This window comes from Manis javanica, chromosome 8, assembly GCF_040802235.1.
Source record: "Manis javanica isolate MJ-LG chromosome 8, MJ_LKY, whole genome shotgun sequence".
NCBI classification, from domain to species: Eukaryota; Metazoa; Chordata; class Mammalia; order Pholidota; family Manidae; genus Manis; species Manis javanica.
In genome coordinates, this window is record NC_133163.1 from 91,388,361 (window position 1) to 91,408,766 (window position 20,406).

Consider the following 20,406-nt stretch of genomic DNA (forward strand, 5'->3'; position numbering starts at 1 on the left):
TTCGTGTTTTGTTCTTTTCCTACAAATTACCTAGAGCTACTCAACTGAGCATCCACCCATCAGGCACCACGCAAATTATTTGTCTACATTTAATTCTCCAGTAACATAAAGAGATAGGCATTTCATTATCTCCATTATGAAAGAATCTGAGCCTCAGAGAGGTTGAAAACTTGCTCAAGGTCACATTACTAGTAAAAGACTGCCAGGATTCAAACCCAGGTCTCAGGGATTTTAATACACATCTCCAAACCAGTGTTACACTGCCTCCCTGATATGTTCCTTCCAGTCTCCTTAGCTGTTCTACCACCTCTGCTTGCCCCGTACACACTGATAGACCCCAGGGTTAGGTTTTTCATTCTTTTTCCTTCTTGAATGATCACATCCACTTCCTAGTTGTCCTGACATCCATTATTTCTCCAGTATGGATTATTTCTCTGAGCTCCACTTACATTTCCAAATGACTAACAGCTGACTTACCACTATAAGATTTTCAAACTGAAACACTATCTTCTCCCAGTAATCAACAGACTTGCTCCTCTGTGCATTCTATCAATTAACAACAGCACTATTCACCTAATCCTCTGAGTCGTAAATGTAGGAGTCATTTTTCCACTGCTCTTTGATTGTCCAATTGATTACTAGATTACTTATCCCATCGCCTAAACATTTCTGGAATCTGTCCTCTCTTCTCCATTCCTTGTCAAACCGTAGCTCTGACCCCCATCATTTTCCCTTTATTGGGCTGCTTGATTGTCTGAATAGCTCCCTGTCTATTCTCCTTGCCTCTAGCTTCTATTTCAATCCCTCCTTCACACTGCCGTCATACTGATGTCGCTCTATGCTTTGTGCAAATAGTACATAAAATTAGCGAACAGATGTAAAGAAATATGTTCGACCTCTTTAGGAATATTTATAAACATGTCAAAATGAAATACCACTTTTTGACTATAAAATTAGCAAAAATTAAGGAAAGCTACATATCAGCATCTTTTAAAATCCAGTGCTAGATTATTCACTGCAATTCACTCACACACAACTAGTAACAAAAAGGCATAACCCTATTGAAAAGCTATCTGAAAACAGACATCAAGAACATTTAAAATGTCTATAACTTTCACCCAGTAATTTCACATCTAAGAACTATCTCTAGGAAAATAATTATCAAATATAATAAATACTAAATTGTATTTTATAATTATTTGTTATAACTTCTAATTATCAAATATAACAAAAATTTTAAAGTTTTTAAGCCACTTACTTTAAAATGTTTAGCCATTAAATTCGTTTTAAATAATGAGAAAATGCTTATTATAGTGTTAATTTTAAAAGGTACATGTGATATTCCTAACATGTCAGTTGTATATAATCTGTGTAATTAAAAACTAGAGAGAAATACACCAAAATATTTAATGTACACTGAATGCTTTGTTGAATAAGCATGTGGCATTTACTAATTATTGCCCACTCCATGCCATTTAAATGTGTTCAGTCTCCCTGAAGACAGTGGTGGTATGTTGAACTTCCAGGGCACCTCTTTAAAGGGACTGACTTAGCTAAGAGGAACACCCTTTTCCCAATCTTTCCTCTTCCTCCTGTAACTCCACCAGCTATCATATGATCTTGAGGTTTGAAGCGACATGTTAAAGATGGTAGAGCAGAAAGATGAAGAATCCCAAATCCCCTGAAAATTCTGGGGAAAGTCACAATAGCCCTGCTTGCCTTCTTATATGAGAGAAAAAACTCCCAATTTGTTTAAGCCACTGGAAATGAATTTGTTTCTAGCAGCTGCATGGTTCCTAATTGGCACGGCATTAAAAATTTCAGGCAACTAGCTTGAAAAATCACAGGACTCCCACTTAAAAAAATCTTTCAAATTGTCCTTCATTACATTCAGAAGTACCCAATGCTATGATATGAAAAGTCCTTCTAATCTGTCCCATACTTACTTCTCAAGGCTACTCTCTCTCATTACATCCTCATACTGAAATTAGGTTTCCTGAATGCACCAAGTTTTCATGTCTCTGTATTTCTGGACATGCTGCTTTACTTCTACCTAAAACAATGGTTCTTAATTTGGTTGCCCAGCACAGCATCAGCATTGCCAGGAAACTTGTTTGAAATGCAAATTCTTACGCCCCATCCCACACCTGAAGAATCAGAAACCCTCACAGCGGTGCCCAGCCTTGGAAGTCTTAACAAGGCTTCCAGGTGATTCTGATGCACAGATAAAGTTTGAGAACCACTAGCTTAAATCAACCTTCCCCTCTTTTCCCATCCAGTTAACTCCTACTCATCCTGATGAACTTCTACCATCAAATCCTGCTTTGGAAAGCCTTCTTGCCTGTCCTAAACCTACCGCTCCCACATCTAAATGAGTTAAACTTTGTGTTTCCATAGCAAATTGGGCATCCCTCTATCAGAGGGGATATCACACTGCATTATCTCTCACTTGTATCTGTCTCCTTACTAGACAGTTTTTTGAAGACAGGAACCATGTTTATTCTTATTTATATCCCTGGTACCTAGCAGTATCTGGGATATAAAACTATCAATAAATGATCAATAAATGAATTAATATTGCAAAAGCCTAGTATAGTCCCATCCTAGTCCATATTTAACTCATAATATGGCTAATCTCTCAAATGCCATTTATAAATGTTGCAAGGGTGAACTTGAAATTTATCATCCAAGGAAAACAATTACCCTAGCAAGTCAATATTCTAACTGAATAAACACTATGTACTGGAGCTTCAAAATGAACACATGGAGGAACTAAGAGGATGGGAGACCCAGAGAGGGCATGGAAACTGAGCCCCTTCCCATATATGTTGCCCTATGCATCTCTTCCATTTGGCTGTTCCTGAGTTGTATCCTTTATAATTAACTGTAATTGAAGCTAGCTGGTGTAGAGGCTATCCTGTCACCATGAGAATAACAGATGATCACTGAGGTGGCAGGGCAGGACCACAAGACATCTGGTCCTTCCTGGTATCTTTGAGCCACTGCACTAGCCTCAACAGCCTACCTCTGGACTTCTTTTTGCATGAGAAAAATTAACCATTTATTATCTTAGTGAATTTGTCTGAAAACAATTCTATCTAATAGAGTGGTCATTTTTTATTTCAAGGTGCATATGGAAAGAAATTAAAAGGTATGCCTCATTTTAAAAAATTTGATAAATTGAAATTTCCATCATCATGTCAATACAAGTATGGAAGTGGGAATAAGCCAGCAGATGCAGCCATGTTGTTGTTAGGAAAAATAGCATTTTAATCTTCCTCTCACTCCTTCCCTAAAATAGGAATAATGCCTCCCTCTAAGTTGCTAAAATGGAGCCTAAAGCCATAACCAAATGCAGTTTTTAATCTCTTAAAAGGGAGAATATTAACAGAAATAAAACGAGACCTTTCTTTAGGACAACAATCTTGTTAGGGTCCACATGCTGGAGCACTCCCTCAAAGATGCCACAGACCAATGTGAGTTTCACCCTTCTCCACAAAATCTGATTGAGGAAGTAGTAGTCACTGCTGGGATCCATGCTGTTTGATTCCAAAAGTAGTCTTCAAATAATCTTCTTTAAGTACCCAGACACTAGAAAACAAAAGAGATCTGTGACTTTAAAAATATTTGAGGAGGAAAGAGTTATTTTTCCTTCTCCCATACCTGGAAGGGACAAATACGAGTGTAATTCAGTTTTGTTCTTCTTTTCAGGAATGATAACAAGAAAAGGATCATCATAAACACCAACTCTATACATGGAAAACTGAAACCATAAGACTTGGGGCAAGGTAGTCTTGGCTTCTTTGTCTATAAAATGGGGTAATACTACCATTCCTTTCTTAGCTAACTGGAATGAGCCGAACATTTAGAGGCTCTTTAATGGCACATATATGAATCTTTAACACCAACCAAAAAAAGAAAAAAACCCTGAACAAATTTTTTTAACTGACATTGGTGAACACATGTCAACACATGCTGCAAAAAATTGTTTATCTGAAATGTCTGGGATCTAACCTCTTCTGGATCTAGTCTCTTATAGATTAGTAACATTGCCAGAGTTTGACCTTGTTATCCGAAGCATAAATGAACTGGAACTATCACCATTTACACATTACCAATCCAGCTGCCATGTTGCTTCAAGGACCATTCCACCACCCTGGTCACTGCTCAGGGACTGGGTTGCTGTTATTGTCATCAGCCAGTCATGTGCAACCTGACTGCCACGTGCCACGTGCCATACATTGGTTTTGTAAGACTCAACTGTTGTAAAAATGATGCATGCTCATTGTAAACGATGATAATGCAGAAATGTACAAAGAAGAAATTTCACCCTGTATAGGAATGTCTACTGTCATTCATAGTAAATACTCTTACATTCTTTAGTGTAAAACTGTGATTAAAGATGAATCCTTTCTTTAAGAGTATCTTTTAAAACAATCTTGTTATTTGGATGTTCTTGTATTTAGAATGTCAGCTAATATGTTCCTCTACAGTGGTTTACTTTTAAAAGCTTCTTGCCTTTGCTACACTAGGAATAGTCAACCAGTGAATTTTGCAATTTACTTTAACCATAAAAATTGATGAAATAACAAAGACATATAGGATGGAGATGAGAGGTTACTTTGAGCCAGACAACTAGTATTTTTATATTTTAAGGTCTAGCAAGTGCTTTCACAAATACTGTTGCCTCCAACCATTACCTAATTTACAAATGTGGAAACTGAGGCTTAAAGATTTAAGACACCTGCCCAGAGTCACACAGCTAGAAGGTAAAAGGAACCTGAACTAAAACCAGGTCCCCAGTGGAGGATGTGTGTAGTCCAGTACAAGACCAATTGTTAAGCATCCAGGGAGACCATAAAACAAGTCACGATCATATCTGACAAAATCATCCTTTTTTGTTCAAGTCAATTCACCAGGCTACCGGGAAACTTTTACAGAAACAAAAGAGGACATAAAACTGGAAAAAACAGTCCTTAATAGAGGCAAAAATTATATTTTTAAAAGATACATAAAAGTTTATATAGTGCTTGGACAATAAGGAAATTTAAGAAACATTGATCAGAAAAACATTAACATAAAGCAAAGAAAGCTTTGACAGGACAACTGCGAAAGGTTAAGAACCAAGTTAAGGAAGGAAAAAGTAGTAAGGTTAGGATCTAGAGATGAGCATCAAGGGAGACTCAGAAAAGGGACATTCATCTTGCTGGGATCAAAGTTGGTCTACCATATCCAAACTTGCAAGATAAAAAGAAGCTCCTGTGGCTTCTAAAGGAACACATCCAAAGTGCCACACTCCGCATTACGAAGGCGGACGGATGTCACTAGGTCAGACGAGGTTAATCAAGAAAACAACTCAGCCTATAACCTCGGCCTCACACAAAGCCTAGCTTAGGTGCTAAGTGACAAGGGTCACAATTTGATTATTTCCTATCTCAAACCGATTGTGTACACAAGTAATACTCGAGGGGGTGGAAGGCGGTGTAAAGGCATTGAACCCACAGGAAAATTAATAGTTCACCCTAGAGGGTATACTAATTTAACGGATGGCTTTAAACGTTTTCAAGAAAATAAAAATACGACAGAATAATAAAATGCAAACTTCTTATTTCTAAGGCAAAACAAGAAACTTCAAATAAACGGCGGGCCATACGCTAGGAATTCACTTCTCTGCTTTTAGGCTATTTTTTCCGAAGGAAGTTTGGGAAAGCCTGTCCCAATTTCAGCCAAATGGTGAGTTCCTCGAGCGTCAGTTTTGAATTTTAAAAAAATGGGGATTGCTGTTAAGGAAGAACCCTCGGGAAGTTCCAAGCCCGCGGTGGCGGTTATCAAAGGACGGTCCCCAAACCTGGGAAAAGCGGGCTTCGCGGGATCCCCGCGTGGCGAAGCGGACGCCAGCAGGACCAAGGAACAAGTCCGCTGTTTCCCGAGGAGCCAATCGGCGAGTGGCCCTGAGGCCGGCTCCCGAGCGCCCCCTGCGTCCAGGAGGAGAGAGGGCCGCCCAGAAAAATAGGGACGTGCAAGTCCCAGCATGCAGTTCCCAAGAGACACACCCTAGCGACACCTGAGCAACGTCTTGTCTATTTTTATTGTTTGCACAATCCGTGCCACCTTTACGGTGAGATTCCTAGTGTTAGAGTTCTATGAGAAACGGGTCGTCTACTGTGCCTGCCGCTGCTTTGTTTTTTGTAAAACGCTGGGTCGATGACGTTGCCCTTTTAACTGATGTCTCTGGGGCCAGGGTGGCATTGCCCTTTTAAGACCGGTGGCACCACGGTTCCGGGGGCGTGGCCTGTCTTTAGCAAGACCCAGTCCGGCGCGTGGCTGATTCATTTAGGGGCTGGAGCTCGGAGAGCCGACGTTGGCTCCTGCGCCGGGCGCCGCCTCGCTCTTAATTGGCTGGTGTTTGGGGCTGCCCTCCCCCGCTCGCCAGCCCTGGGTTCCTTCCCGGGTCCGCACTAGGAACACTGCGCTCTCGCTTCTTGACCCGTGGGCCCTTCTCCCCTTCCTGTCTCCTTCCCGCCGCCGCCGTCGCTTCAGGCGCCCCTGCTCCCGGAGGAGCTTCGGCCCGGTGATGGGGTCTCGGGCCTCCACGTTACTGCGGGACGAAGAGCTCGAGGAGATCAAGAAGGAGACTGGCTGTGAGTTCGGGTAGGGGGTGGGAACGCGGCCGGACGTCTCCCGCCGGCCTCAGGACCGGCTGTGGCTGAGGTTCGGACCTGGGGTGCCGGGAGTTTGCGAGGGTCCTGGGCAGCCTCCTGCCCAGGAGCGTCGGGGCCGAGGGCTGGAGGACCTGTTCTCCCAGTTACAGCTTCCTTGAGCGGGGGTCTGGCTCTTGTGGGGCTGCCCTTCCCCGCAAAGGTGGGAGTCGCGATCACTCGTAGAGCACAGACACCGCTCTTTTCTGGTCCTCCTGCTCCCGGAAGGTCCCGAACTCCCTTCCTTAATTTTTTCTCGCACCAACCTCAAATTCAGGAACTCTGGATGGATCCTGAAGAAAACACACCGTTCCTGTGACGTTTCTGGGCAAGGACTTAAAACCCCTGACAACCGTGGGAAATCACAAACAAATTATTGCCACAACTGGAAAAATAAACCCAGAAATCAAGATTGTATAGTAAGGCTTTGGAAGACATGACCTGTTGACAGGAGACCTTTACAGAATCAGGGGTTTGAGAGTCTGAGAGTTCTTTAATTCTTCTTTCATTCTGAACTTGTGGAGAAAAAGCACAGATACTGTGACCACCCGTTTTTTAGTAGGATGCTTGTTGTCCTAATTACAGATATAATGATTTTCTACTCGGTGGTGTATTTTATGCAGTCGCTGTAGAAATAGGATGTCTCCAAAATTCTCAGTGTGAATTTGTACTAGGAACCGACTGTTTTATTGTTCAGTCTTTCCCTCATTAACCTAAACAAAGGGACAACAGGGCTTTGGAAATTCAGATGCTCTGTAAAATACCATCACACATTTGTATAGCCTTTGATAATGCATACATTATTTTCTCTTCTCAGTAATGCATTATGACTCTTGTATTTTACATTACACAGCTTCATAAGCATCTGAGCTGTGTCCTTATGATACCTGTCTTTGATAATGAGGTGACCAGTAAGTAACTCAATGACCTCTATGCAGATAATACTGAAGGGTGCTGGTGGAACTACAGAATTACTCAGGCCCTGCTGGCCTGAGATCAATTAAATATTGTTCTTCTGATAAATTCAGCGTTCCAGAATCTTCAAGTTGGAAGGGATGTTATCTAGCCCCACCCCTTTGTCAGATTGGTTTACTGCTTTCACCATCTCCTAGTGTATGGTCAGTAAGCTTCTTCATAAAGACCTTAATGATGATACACTCACCACCTATTACCAATGCAGTCCTTTTCATGATTTCCGGATGAATCACAGCACTTAGCTGTTTCTAAGGTGCAGTACTTGTTTGGCACTTGACCTTATGGTCGTTTTATGACTTACTCTGACTCCCAGAATAGAAATGTAGGCAGTCTGGATTCAGCAATTTTATTACATGTTGTGGCCATAGCCTCTGGCCACACTTGAAAAAAATAAGAACTACTTTAGGGCCGAGATGACACCAGAGTTAATACATCCCTGCTTAAAATAAAAAGACTTACATAATGAGGAAATGCAAACCATAGAGTGGGAAAAAGCTATTTTTGTCTCAAAATGAAGAGAGCAGTAATCTCATTCTAGTTTATTTACAATTGACCAATTGAAAAGAGCCTGCATTGCTGTAGGACTCTGGGTTATTTTACTGTGCAACTTGTAGATGAACTGAATAAACTACTTCAGGGAAGACTATTGTCCTAGTTGCCAAAAAGTGAATCAAGATTGAGGGAGATTCTCAACCACAACCAGTGCCAATGTATGTTTTGAGCCAGAAAACCTGGTGAAATAAGTACTTACTGAATTTTTTCACTGTCTGTACTATGCTCAGTGCTCAAAGCAGATGATGACAAAAGACACCAACAAACTGGTAGTGGAGATAAACCCACAAAAATTAGGATTAGCATCTTGACATAAAGTAGCTGAAATTAGGTGACACCCAGCTTCAGAACTCACGGAAGAGAGAGTCCTTGTGGAGGATGGGCACTGGGTATTGATAAATGCATGAATGGATTAGATTTGGATAAGTGAACCTAGGGTGTTTTGGGTGGCTTCCAAGAGCATTCTCCACCAGCCTCCTACACCATCATTCCTCTGCCCTGGAACATCAGTTTATCCAGTTTGTGCCCATCAGCAGAATTTTAAAACAGTAATTTTTAGCAAGTTGCAGATGGTTTAGAAGAAGAAAAACAACATATAGCCTGAGGGTGGGGTAGAGAAGTGGAATTTGTCCTGTTTTCATCTCCATTAAGAGTTTAGGGAGCTATCAGTCAGAAACACTTGAAGTTAAGAACAAGTACAGGATATATTACACTACTTCCTTCCCCAGTAAGAAAATGTAGGATTACTGGGGAAAACTGACTTTATATTCAGTATGAAAGCTGTGTATTGAAATTGATGATTATATTTAAACATTTGTAAATCTTAATTGATTAGAATTCATGTGTGACTAGTTTAGATGGTATTTGAAATTTAATCCTAAGTTTTTGAAAAAGTAAGCCTAGGTAAGAATTTCTTGTAAACCTCAGTTTTGTCATCTGCAAATGGGAATAATAGTACCTACTTTATAGGATTCTTATAATGATTAAATGAGATCAATTGTGTAAAATACTTAGACTATTGTTTGGGTTACATAACTACCAGGTAAGTGTTCACCATTATTTTGAACCATAGTTAACAATTAATCGTCTCATTGGGAAAATACATTTGCATGTGCTAGTTATAAAAACTGTGTCTAGAGTGATATAATTGGGGAGGTGATATTTTATATTTTTCCTGTTTTCAGAGGGCATTGGATTAAGAATCAAGTACAGATGTTATTTTTCCCAATTCTAAGGAAATCAAACTTTTGAGAGAATAGAAATCCTAATGCTTCTAACAGTTTAAAAAACAGTGTCTAAAAATACTTGTGTTGGCATAAAACATTTGCTATACTGTCTTCTGTTGCCTTCTTTCACATTTAAACATTTCCATGAGTTAAAGCTCATTTAAATGAAAGTTGTCATTGGGGGAAAGTCATAAATGTCTTGAAGTTTCTGTAATCTCCACCCTTAGTTCAATTAATCTGAGCGCTAATCTGGCTGTGAATTACTTCAAAGCTTTCTTTTTAAGAACATTTTAAAATAGCCTCTTAATCTGTGGAAACAATTCATGGGTAGTAGTAATGAATACAGATTGCTTTATTTTTAGTCTCTAGCTTCTGATGTGTGTCATGTGGTATGGAGTGGGTGTAGATAGAACAGGTTTAGGAAGTAAGTTTTACAGGCTGGTGAGATTTTGTTTGTTTGAAAGTGTGTAGTGATGATAGAACAGGTGCAGGTTTCTCTGTACATAGTGCGACAAGCACAAGCCTGGAAAAAGGCAATTGCTTGAGAAGAATATCCTAGGTTAGGAAGTAAGTGGAAGTTACATTACCTACAACTTCCACAACTTCAGGCTGCTACTATCTCAAAATGCAGGACCCCTTAGTTGCCCTCAACTGCTATGCCAGAGTTTCTGGAGGTTCTGTATGTACAGAAGACCCTGCTGTTTTGTGGCTCCTATTTGAAATGGAAATGCACATATAAGTAACACTATCAGCTGGTTTGAGGTTAAGTGATTTTGTAAAGCTCTGTATTTCCCTCCCCAATTTATTACGATGAAAAATTTCAAATTTACAGAAAAGTTAATATAATGAACATCCACACACCGTCTTCCTTAATTCAAAAGTTGCTAACCTTTTGCTATATTTGCTTTATCTACTTACGTATATTTTTTGATGAACCATTTGAAAGTTGGAATATCAGAGCTTTTCACCCCTAAATACTTATGCATGTATCTCCTGAGAATAGGGATTTTTTTCCTACATACCCATAATACCATTATCACACATAAGAAAGTTGACAGTAAATCTATATTATCTACCATTCAGTCCATATTCAGCTTTCTCCAATAATAAGGTATTGGGGTTTGTTTGTTTTTTATGTTTTTTAAGTCTCTTTTAATCTGTAGGTTCCCTTAAAAGAGTAGGCTAGCTCTTGAAGTCCTCCTGCCAGGGAAAACGGGAAATGTTGAGGTGTGGAGCATTCAAAAGGAATGGTTAGGGATGCAGCTTTCAATTTATCAGTCTTTTATCTAGAGTAACTTTGGTTGCACCTGAGTGCTTTCTCTAGGTTATCAATCTGTTCTGCATTAAGATTTCAGATAAAGACAAGGGCAAAATCCAGGCATACCTCTTTTTATTGTGCTTCGCTTCATTGTGTTTTTTACAAATTGAAGATTTGTGGCAACCCTGAATCCAGCAAGTCTGTCTGTGCCATTTTTCTAATAGCATTTGCTACCTTCATGTCTCTATGTCACATTTTGTGTCACATTTGAATAATTCTCACAGTATTTTTAATTTCTCATCATTAATATTATATTTGTTATGGTGATTTGTGATCAGTGATTATTCCTTTGCTGAAAGCTCAGATGGATGGTTGGCATTTTTTAAGTAATAAAGTACTTTCAATCAAGGTATGTACATTGTTTTTTTAGACATAATGCTATTGTACACTTAATAGACTGCCTTATAGTACAAACATAACTTTTATATATGCACTGAGAAACCAAAAAATGCATTTGACTTGCCTTGTGGTGGTATTTGCTTTATTGCAGTGGTCTGGAACTGAACCTGCAATATCTCTAAGATCTGCCTGTAGCTTTTTTCTTACTCTATTTTCATCTTTATTCTCTCTGCCATTCCTCCTTAGTGCTTGGCACTTTCTGAAATGCCTTCCTCCTCTGAGCGTGAGGTAGTGATGATAGAAAGGTTTGTGAATCAGCAAGATTATCAGGGTCTTTCAAGTAATCTTTCACTGATACAAAATAATTTCTCCATCAATGGAGAAAAATATAGCTTCGTTCATTGCATGTGCATGTACACAACCTTTTCTGAGAGTAATTGTCAACTTCTGAGATTTCCTTTGGGTTACCAAGAATGGTGCAGGTTTTGGACACCTGTCCTGCTAGCCTAAGTGCTTCTGGTGAGAATAGTTTACTAGAAACTTGTCCTGCTTCATTCGTGGCTGTTCTGATACCTTTCTGCCCCTTGAAGTTGTTCGGAGCTCTGTGCCTTAAAGGTTACTTTATAGAGGGTTTAGCACCTATATTAAAGCGTTCTTTCCTTCTTTCTCTTCTTTTCTTGGTTGTTAACAAAGCTCTTTGTAACTATCCTTGTAACACTAGTTCTGAAATTTAGGAGCTAGATTGAGATGTGACCATATTGAGTTGTGTTACAAGTTGACATTTGGTTTTACATTTCTCCACTGATTTCCATTTAGCCCACATTTGTCCTGGAACATAACAGTTTTATGGGTGTTTGGCTACTTGTTTACATGTTTATTTTTAACATATTGGTACATTATGAAGTCAAGCAACCATAAACTGATTCTTTTTTCTCTGAAATATGGGGTATCAGTACTTCCTATGGGAATTTAGAAAATCAAACTATAAGAGGTTTCAGTACCCAGTTCTTTCAGATGATCCAGATTAGAAAGATGTCTAATGGCTCATTTGTTAGTTGAAGGGGTTGGACTATATGACAATATTCTTTTCAGTTTTAAAATTGTGTAAATAGCTGTACATACTTATATACACACATATGGAATTTCTAGAAGGATTCACAAGAAATTGGTAATAGTGTTTGCCTCTGGCAAGGGAGATTAGGGAACTTGGTTGTTAGGAAGGCTTTTCATTGTCCACACTTTTGTATTATTTACATTTTTACCATGTGCATGGATTATTTTCTCAAGTTAAAAGAAAACTTAGTATAAAAAGAAACACAATTTGGATGTTTTGCTTATTAAAGAAAAGTAATCTGAAGTATATAATCCTGTAAGTACTAAAACTGATCCAGTAGACTATGTAATATGCAGTTATTAAAAAGGACTCCAAAACAATATAAAAAAATTATGAATTAATAAATGAAAAGTAAGCTATTATGACTGTGTGAAGTATACAAGTGACTGTAATTAGGTGGTATATGAAGAAATTTAAAGAGTGGTGCTAATATTGTGAATATATTTTGTATTTTTTCAAAAAAATCTCTTGGGAAAGTTAGTAATTCTTTAACTGACTTATTTTTGTTAAACTAAAGGGAGCTACAGTTGCAATCAGCCTTGGAGGCCCATGGCCAGAGCCAGGGTAAACTGGTTAGGTTCCTGAAGAAAAAGGCTGTGGCTGGCAGAGTCAGGAGAAAAGTGAAGATTAATTAGTGCAGCAATAAAACTGTACCTTCAGGCGCACGATGTAAGGATGATGATAATAGCTAACCTGGAGTGTTTAGCATGTGCCAGACACTTTGCCAAGCACTCTTCTCTCATGGACTCAGTTCTCTCCACAATCCAGGTCACTCATCCCTGACTGTTAAGCACTGGTGCCATGAATGGAATCAAAGTCTGTCAGCCTGACCCTCACAAGAGTGTACTCTTTCCACAAGCTGTTCTCACCCGCCTGGCTGGCAGAAAGGTCCAAAATGGCATCTTCCATGCCTAGACCCTTGTTGGCTCTGCCATGATTCTGCCTCCCTTTCTGCTCTCTGCTCTCCTTAAGAGCTAGTACAGAACACAGCCCTCTTGGGGTGAAACCTGATGCTGAAGAATTTACAGCTACCCCTAGTATGTCCTTTCAGCCTAGCTCTGGGCCACTCACTTCCTGCTTCTCCTGCTGTGCCCCGGTTTCCTTTGTCCCATTGTTCCTAAAACTGCAAATAGATTTTTGTTTCATGAGCTGGGGGAGGAGGATGACCATTAGAACTCCTTCAACCACCCCTTAAACCTCTGAAGATACAGCCGAGGACAAAGTCCACACTTGGCACACCCTTTTTAGCTGTGTTCTTTTCTCCTTTGATTAACTCTTTTTTTCCCCCTCCTACCTCCAGTGTGCCAGGCGAGTAAACTATTTCCCAGAAATTCCTTTTTGCATTTTCAAAGTTTTATTGTGTACCTGCAGTTATTATCTCACTTTAATTGTCAGCTTATTCTTGAGTTCATCCAAAATAGCAAAATCGCTTCCTTGTAGTTGTTGAGTGATAGCATGACCATTCTACGAATTGCCAGATTTGACTTCTTGGAGCCTATTTCTTTACTGGGAACTCAGTGGAGCCCATGCAGTCACAGAAGAAAGGCTGACCCAAGGCTGTGGTGATCTTTTACCCAAAGGTCAGTCCTCAAGGAAAGATAAAGCCACTAATGCTTGGTGCGGGAGTAAACCATATTTTACAAATAGAATCTGCTTGATGTCCCCCAATCTTTAATTCAATACAAATTACCTACCCAGTTCTGATTCAGAGCCAGCCTGAAACATCAAACTGTTTAGTAGGTATATGTTTTTAACCAAAGCATGTATTTTCATAGCCTCTATACTAAGGTGAAAGATTCAGTTTCCTCTTAAACTAAATTTGGCTTTGTTTTATTAAATCTTAACTACCCGACATTTAAATCATTGTCTTAAATTTAGCCTAGACTTTATTCCTGAAGTCAATTTGATTGCCCTTGATTTAGTTTATTTTCTCCTTTCATTCTTTAGCTTTTAAATTTTCTGGTTTGACACCTAGAGATGAGTTAGAGTTGACACATCTCTCCATTCTATTCACTTTGAAGCATTTAATGGTGGGCTGGAACCAGAAAGGCAGCTGTCTTCCAAAGGGCCACACTCTGGTTCATTTTGAGTGGAGGGCAATTTCTCCAACTCAGATTAACTTTGTGTTCTCTAGTTTCCCACAGTCAGATCACCCGCCTCTACAGCCGGTTCACCAGTCTGGACAAAGGAGAAAATGGGACTCTCAGGTAGGCAGTTCCTGTCTTTATTGTCTGGCAACGTCTGAATAGCTGCTTTTATTATCCCAAGGGCAGTCATGATGGGCATTCAGCATGTGGAGAGCAGTAGCATTTCTTCACTTATCTTTGAGTATCATTAATGCACAATGGAATTGCATAAGCAGAACATTGACATTACATTTATCAATAGGTGCTTGCTGCTTTACTCCAACTCCCCTTAGTTTGAGTTGCCATTGTTCTGGTCCTAGGAATACACTTTTGAGAATTTCAGCCCTCTCTTCTGTTTTTCCCATAGCCCTTTCGGAAACATTAGCTTTTAGGAAATTGACCAGTAGCAACCCAATGTGGTCTAGATTATTTTCTCCTCTGTCCTCTCATTTCCCAGCCCAACCCTAGGGTTCATCACTTTATGTGTATTAATGTTAGATAGGATGTTCAGTATTTTAGTTTAGAGCAGCGGTTCTCAACTGAGGGCTGTTTTGCTCCTGGGTGGCAAAATGTCTGGAGACATTTTTGTCAGGACTGGGCAATACTATTGATGTCCAGTGGGTGGAGCCAGGGAGGCTGCTACACATCCTTCAACGCACAGGGTGTCCCCCCACAACAAAGAATTATTTTGCTATAAATGTCAAAAGTGCCAAAGCAGAGAAACCCTGGTCTGGAGTTAAATATGTGATTTTAGAGTAGTATAATGCCTTATCATCTTATATTTGTAACTGTGTTATCATAGTCGTCCAGTGAAGTATCTCCTTACTACCACCTCCCAACCAAACTCTCAGTAGAAACCATTGGTTACCCTTGTTCCTCAGTGTTGACTGACTGGAACAGAGTAAAGCTGTCTGACTTTCTGGTGGCTGGCAGGAAATGGTTTAGGAGTTCAGTGGAAGGCTTTTGGCACAGGTGTGAAATGTAGCATAAAGGAGGAAGGAATATAGTTGCTAATCCTTAGGCCAAAGAGCTAGAGAATGCTGACAAATCCATAGGGCTGTGTTTGTTTGGGGTGCAGTCTGCCATTCCTGGAAGCAGGGATTGACCACAATCATGCTGCACAGTCATTAAAGTTAACAGCCATGGGATACCTACCACAGGCAAAGACCACACTAGGTGCTTTTTCTTGTTTTTATTTTGTTTTGAGGCAAAATACACAACATGAAATTTACCATTTTAAAATGCATAATTCAGTGGCACTAGGTACATTCACAATGTTGGGTAACCGTTATCACTACTCATTCCATTTTCATCACCTCAGGTGGAAACCCTGTACCTATTACGCAGACATATCCCATTCTTCCTTGGTGGTTTGTCCTCTGGCAACCACTAATTATTCTTTCTCTCTCTGGACATTTCATATAAATAGAATCATACAGTATGTGGCCCTTTGTGACTAGCTTCTTTCATTTAATGTGATGTTTTCAAGGTTACAGCATGTATGTTACTCCTTTTCATGGCTGAATAATATTTCATTGTATGTAGCTGTGTATACACATGCATGCCCCACATTTTGTTTATCCATTCATCAGTTGGTGGACATTTGGCTATTGTGAATAGTGCTGCTATGAACATTTTTGTGTAGGCGTATGTTTGAATTCTCTTGGGCATATACCTAGAAGTAGAATTGTGGGTCATATGGTAATTTAATGCTTAATTTATTGAGGAACCACCAAATTGTTTTCCACAGTGGCTGTACTGTTTGACGTTCCCACCAGCAATGTGTGAGGGTTCAAACTTTACATCTTCACTAACACTTATCTGTCTTCTCACTCAACTATCCTAGTGGATGTAAGTGGTATATCATTGTGGTTTTGATTTGCATTTCCCTAGTGGCTGTTGATGTTGAGCATCTTTTCATGTGCTGGTTTATTGTTTGTGTATCTTCCTTGGAGAAATGCCTATTCAAGTCCTCTGCCTATTTTTTAATTGGATCGTTGTTTTGTTGTTGAGTTGTAAGAGTTCTTTTTGTATTTTAGATACTAGACCCTTATCAGATACATGATTTGCAAATATTTTCTCCTATTCTGTGGATTGTCTTTTCACTCTTTATAGAGTTTTTGAGGCACAAAAGTTTTAAATTTTGATGAATCCAATTCATCTAGTTTTTCTTTTGTTTTATGTGCTTTCAGTGTCTTGCCAAATCCAAGACATTGAAGATTTACCCCTTTTTTTCCTAAAAGTTTTATAGTTGTAGCTCTTATATTTAGGTCTTTTATTTATTTTGAGTTATTGTTTGTGTATGTATGGTGTGTGATAAGAGTTGAACTTTATTTTTTTACATGTGGATATCCATCTGTCCCAGCACTGTTTGTTAAAGAGACTGTGTAAATTTTCACTTGAAAAATAAAATAGACTAGAAATCTCTAATTTTTTTTCCTCTCAGTTCCAATTCTTGAATAATCTATTTGACTTTGGGATTACATCTTCCTCATAAATGTTGCTTTAACCACTAAGTAAAGATACAGAATTCACATTAGTTCTGAGTCCGTTTTTCTTTGTGGAAAGTGGGTGATTTGTAAATGTGTATGTGTTTTAATTGCTTTCACTGTTTGCTGGAAAACAATGGAAAAGTTTTTTAAAAAGGAGCTTTTTTCTCCTTAGGGTGAAAACTTTCCAAGTGTCAGCTAGTGTTACCTGATTCTTAAAATCTAGTCAGATTTGCTCAACTCCTAAAACACTCTGTAGAAAGCCAGTATATTCACTCACTCATTTGCTAGGTACTTACTGAGTCTCTTTGATGTAGTAGGCACTGTCCGCTGGTTTGTAGTGTTGATTTCTGCAAATTCTTGGTGAGGGAAGAGGTGGTGGGAAGTGATAGGGTAATTTATGATTTCATGGTTACCTGTATCTAACTGATTTTTTTGTACTCAGCTTTACAAAGCCCTAGGTCTTAAATCTCCATCCTGGTAAGGATTAAAATATGGAAGAAGCACCAAGCCACCTTGAGAGTATGAAGAAATTACCCCATTGTACTACATAGTACACAGCTAGCATATGTAAATCATCTTGTGGACCCACCCACTATCAGGGATTTCACCCTGGCTGTGTGTCTAGATAATGGTTATTTCAACATCTGACCATCTTGTTAGATTGTCTTACCTTTTCCCCCAACCTTCTCTTCTCTTTTACTCCCTCTAGCCTTGGAAGTTTCTTGGTGAACTCTAAATTCTTCTGTAATACACAGCAATTTAACTCTCTTCAGCTTTTACTGGCAAACTCAAGGCCTGTCTTGAACTTTTCAGAACCCATCCAAGTGCTCAGATGAATAGTGACCTCTAGTCTTTTGTTACCTGTTCCCTTGATTTTCTGAAATTTCACAAAGATCTGCCTATTTGGGGATTAGTTTTCATTATTCATTGCTCAGGCTTAGGTGAACCTTTTCAAATCTAAAAATACATTCTTTACCTGGGAAGTTTTCTTCTGTTATTTCTTTTATTATTTTCTCTCCAATCCTTTTTTTAAACTGATCTTTATATTTGTGCTAGTTGGCTATTATTGGACCACCATGACTCAACTTTTCCCATTTCTGGCTGTTTGCCTTTTTCCTTGGTTTTCTGAAAGATATCCCTGAATTTATTTTTCAGTCCTTTTGACAAATCTTTTTAGTCAACATATTTTTAATTTCTAAGAAACTTCTAGTTCTCTGATCTCTGCTCTATCATAGTAGCTTATTTTAGTTTTACAAATGCAAAAATGTATCATCTGTCTATTGGGTTACTTAGTAGAATCTTTCATAACTCTCTTTTGTTCCTTCAATTACAAGTATGTCTATTTTGCTTGATCCTACTCTTTTGTGCTATTAATTTCCCCAGAGTATCTGGTGAGCTTTGGTTGTCCATTCATATTTACAAAAAAGCCTGAGTGAATTACTGTAGAAAACTGGCATGGGTTTATTTGTTGTTGTTTCTCCATAGGTCTTTCCCTGGATGGAAGGGCTGACTTCAAGTCCTCTGTATTCTGAGCAAGTAGACCTTACTTAAGGTCAGGGAAAAAGGGGACAGATTTGCATTGCTCTTTCCCAAATAAAAGAACTGTGTTCCAAGTGGGCCAACCTCCCACACTTGGTTGAAGCCCTGCCCAGGTAGATCTTTCAGTTTCTTTTCATAGCTGTTCTTCATTTTTATCTTGGAGCCAAAAATTTTTACATTTTGGGAATGGGCACTGGCAGCAGAGGGCAGCTGGCCCATTCTTTAAAAGTTCTTTAATTAATTACCCTGAATGCTGCTTCCCTTACCTGGCAGCTCTGAGTGTGGTGCCTTGCCTCAAGAGACTCTGCAGGGCAGATTGGTTCTTAACTCTGCCACAGCTGTTTCATGGGCCCTCTACTCTGATTAACTTGTCACTGTATTTGCATGTATTTTCTGACTTCCAGAATTTCTCAAAACCTCTTGTTTATTAGTACACTCCTCCCACCTTGACTGTTTATGTCATGGCTATGTTCCCATGTGTACCTTTAGCTGACATTCCAGGGGTTTCAGAGAATGAGAAATGTGTATGTGCTCGTTATATCCTCAACCAAAAGTCAGCTGCAGTCTTGCAAATAAGCCCATCTAGGCCTATACCACTAAAACTAGTAAGAACTAGATTCAGCACTTACTGACATTTCATATGAAAAGAATTCTATTACCAAAACAAAAAAATTTATCAATTTCATTTAAGTATTAATTAAATGCTTTAAGTAATGGAAATTGTCATTTCAATGTTTATAAATATAAATATACTTAAATAAACAGTAAATGATTTATCTCTATTATTTAAATATGGAAAATTTTTCCTAATTGAATGTGTTCCCACAGGTATGTATTATTAGCAGATTTTAATGTCCTCATTATGTGTAAGTCATTGGTTCCTTGAAACGTAAGCAGCTAATTGTGTGGCTGATTCTCTAAGAAAAGGGACCTGCATAGTGATGATCAGTGTAGAGTGCTAGACTTCTGGTTAGTAAAGGTCTCCCAAACTCTGATTTTTCCAAAGCATCCCTGTGCCTGTGAATGTCTGGAAAACCACTCTTCATTGGGAATTTTTTGGCCACAAAGAATTCCATTATATGTGATTTGAATCTCAGACATTCCTACAATTGGTAATAATGTATTTTCTTAAAAAATCTTTGAGGAAAATTTCCCTAGATGTACTATGAGGTAGAATATAATATTGGTATTTTGTTTTATGTGTACACATGAATCTACATTTCAGTGAATTGTACGTATGTGATGTGTGGGCTGTTAGGAGAATTTTTCTTTTCTCTATTTGTATCAGTGGACAGATTTTAGAGAAATTGCCCAGGTGATCTCCATTCAACTATAGAACAACTAATAATAATAAACTATATTAACATTTTACAAACTTTTTTATACTCTTTCATTTTAATTTTGATACTATCAATACTATTTCCCTTGGTCTTATAGAACTACATTGTATATACAACCTAAATTCTAAGAGTAAAGTTTGAAAATGTCAGAGGACAGTGTTTAGGTCTCTATTGATATTGGAAGTCTAAGACTAGATCCTTAATTGAGATTAAAGGAGCTCAGGCTAGTTTGTGCACTTACCACCTGATAGTAGATCTGGTATTTAAGCTGTGGCTATTCTCAGCTACAATTACTTAAACTTGTTAGACATTAAACTGAGGTATGTGGCCTAGCACTTCAAATCAGCCTTAATCTTCATTTAAAAGGAAGTAGTTATTGTTTCTTAACTTCTATCAAGAGGAGCTACATTTTGGTGATAATGTGGACTTTGTATTTTAGAGCAAATTATGTAATAACAGCTTAGCACTTTTGTTGAATTAAATAATCAGGACTTCAGTCATTTCCTTTAGCTTTTCACATTTTAAGCAAACCAGTTATCTTATGAAAGGCTTCTTCTGATTCATTGATATAAAAATTATTACCCTAAGTGATCAAGGATGATTAGAATCCAGAGTTACTCTTTCAGAGCTTTGTGCTCAGTCCCGTAGATCAGTTCCTACCTGTGTCACCACCAGGTGTGGTAGAGA

At 38.7% G+C, this 20,406-nt stretch overlaps 2 protein-coding genes across 4 annotated transcripts in view; one reads left to right on the forward strand and one right to left on the reverse strand.

The window, feature by feature from the left end:
* EXD1 (exonuclease 3'-5' domain containing 1) overlaps positions 1 to 6,245 on the reverse strand; it is a 41,519-nt gene extending 35,274 nt beyond the window's left edge. Inside the window, exons 1-2 of the mRNA XM_037018758.2 lie at positions 5,849 to 6,245; positions 3,406 to 3,591 (exon numbers count right to left, since the gene is read on the reverse strand). Coding sequence (XP_036874653.2) covers positions 3,406 to 3,538 — 133 coding nt within the window. The 5' untranslated portion in view covers positions 3,539 to 3,591; positions 5,849 to 6,245. The remainder of the gene's footprint in view (positions 1 to 3,405; positions 3,592 to 5,848) is intronic.
* A 95-nt stretch (positions 6,246 to 6,340) lies between these two features.
* CHP1 (calcineurin like EF-hand protein 1) overlaps positions 6,341 to 20,406 on the forward strand; it is a 36,904-nt gene continuing 22,838 nt past the window's right edge. The window contains exons 1-3 of one of the 3 annotated variants that reach the window (XM_037018848.2): positions 6,341 to 6,641; positions 13,701 to 13,802; positions 14,357 to 14,429. In XM_037018848.2, coding sequence (XP_036874743.1) covers positions 6,575 to 6,641; positions 13,701 to 13,802; positions 14,357 to 14,429 — 242 coding nt within the window. In that variant the 5' untranslated portion in view covers positions 6,341 to 6,574. The remainder of the gene's footprint in view (positions 6,642 to 13,700; positions 13,803 to 14,356; positions 14,430 to 20,406) is intronic. The other 2 variants (XM_037018847.2, XM_017681123.3) reach the window with 2 other exon arrangements.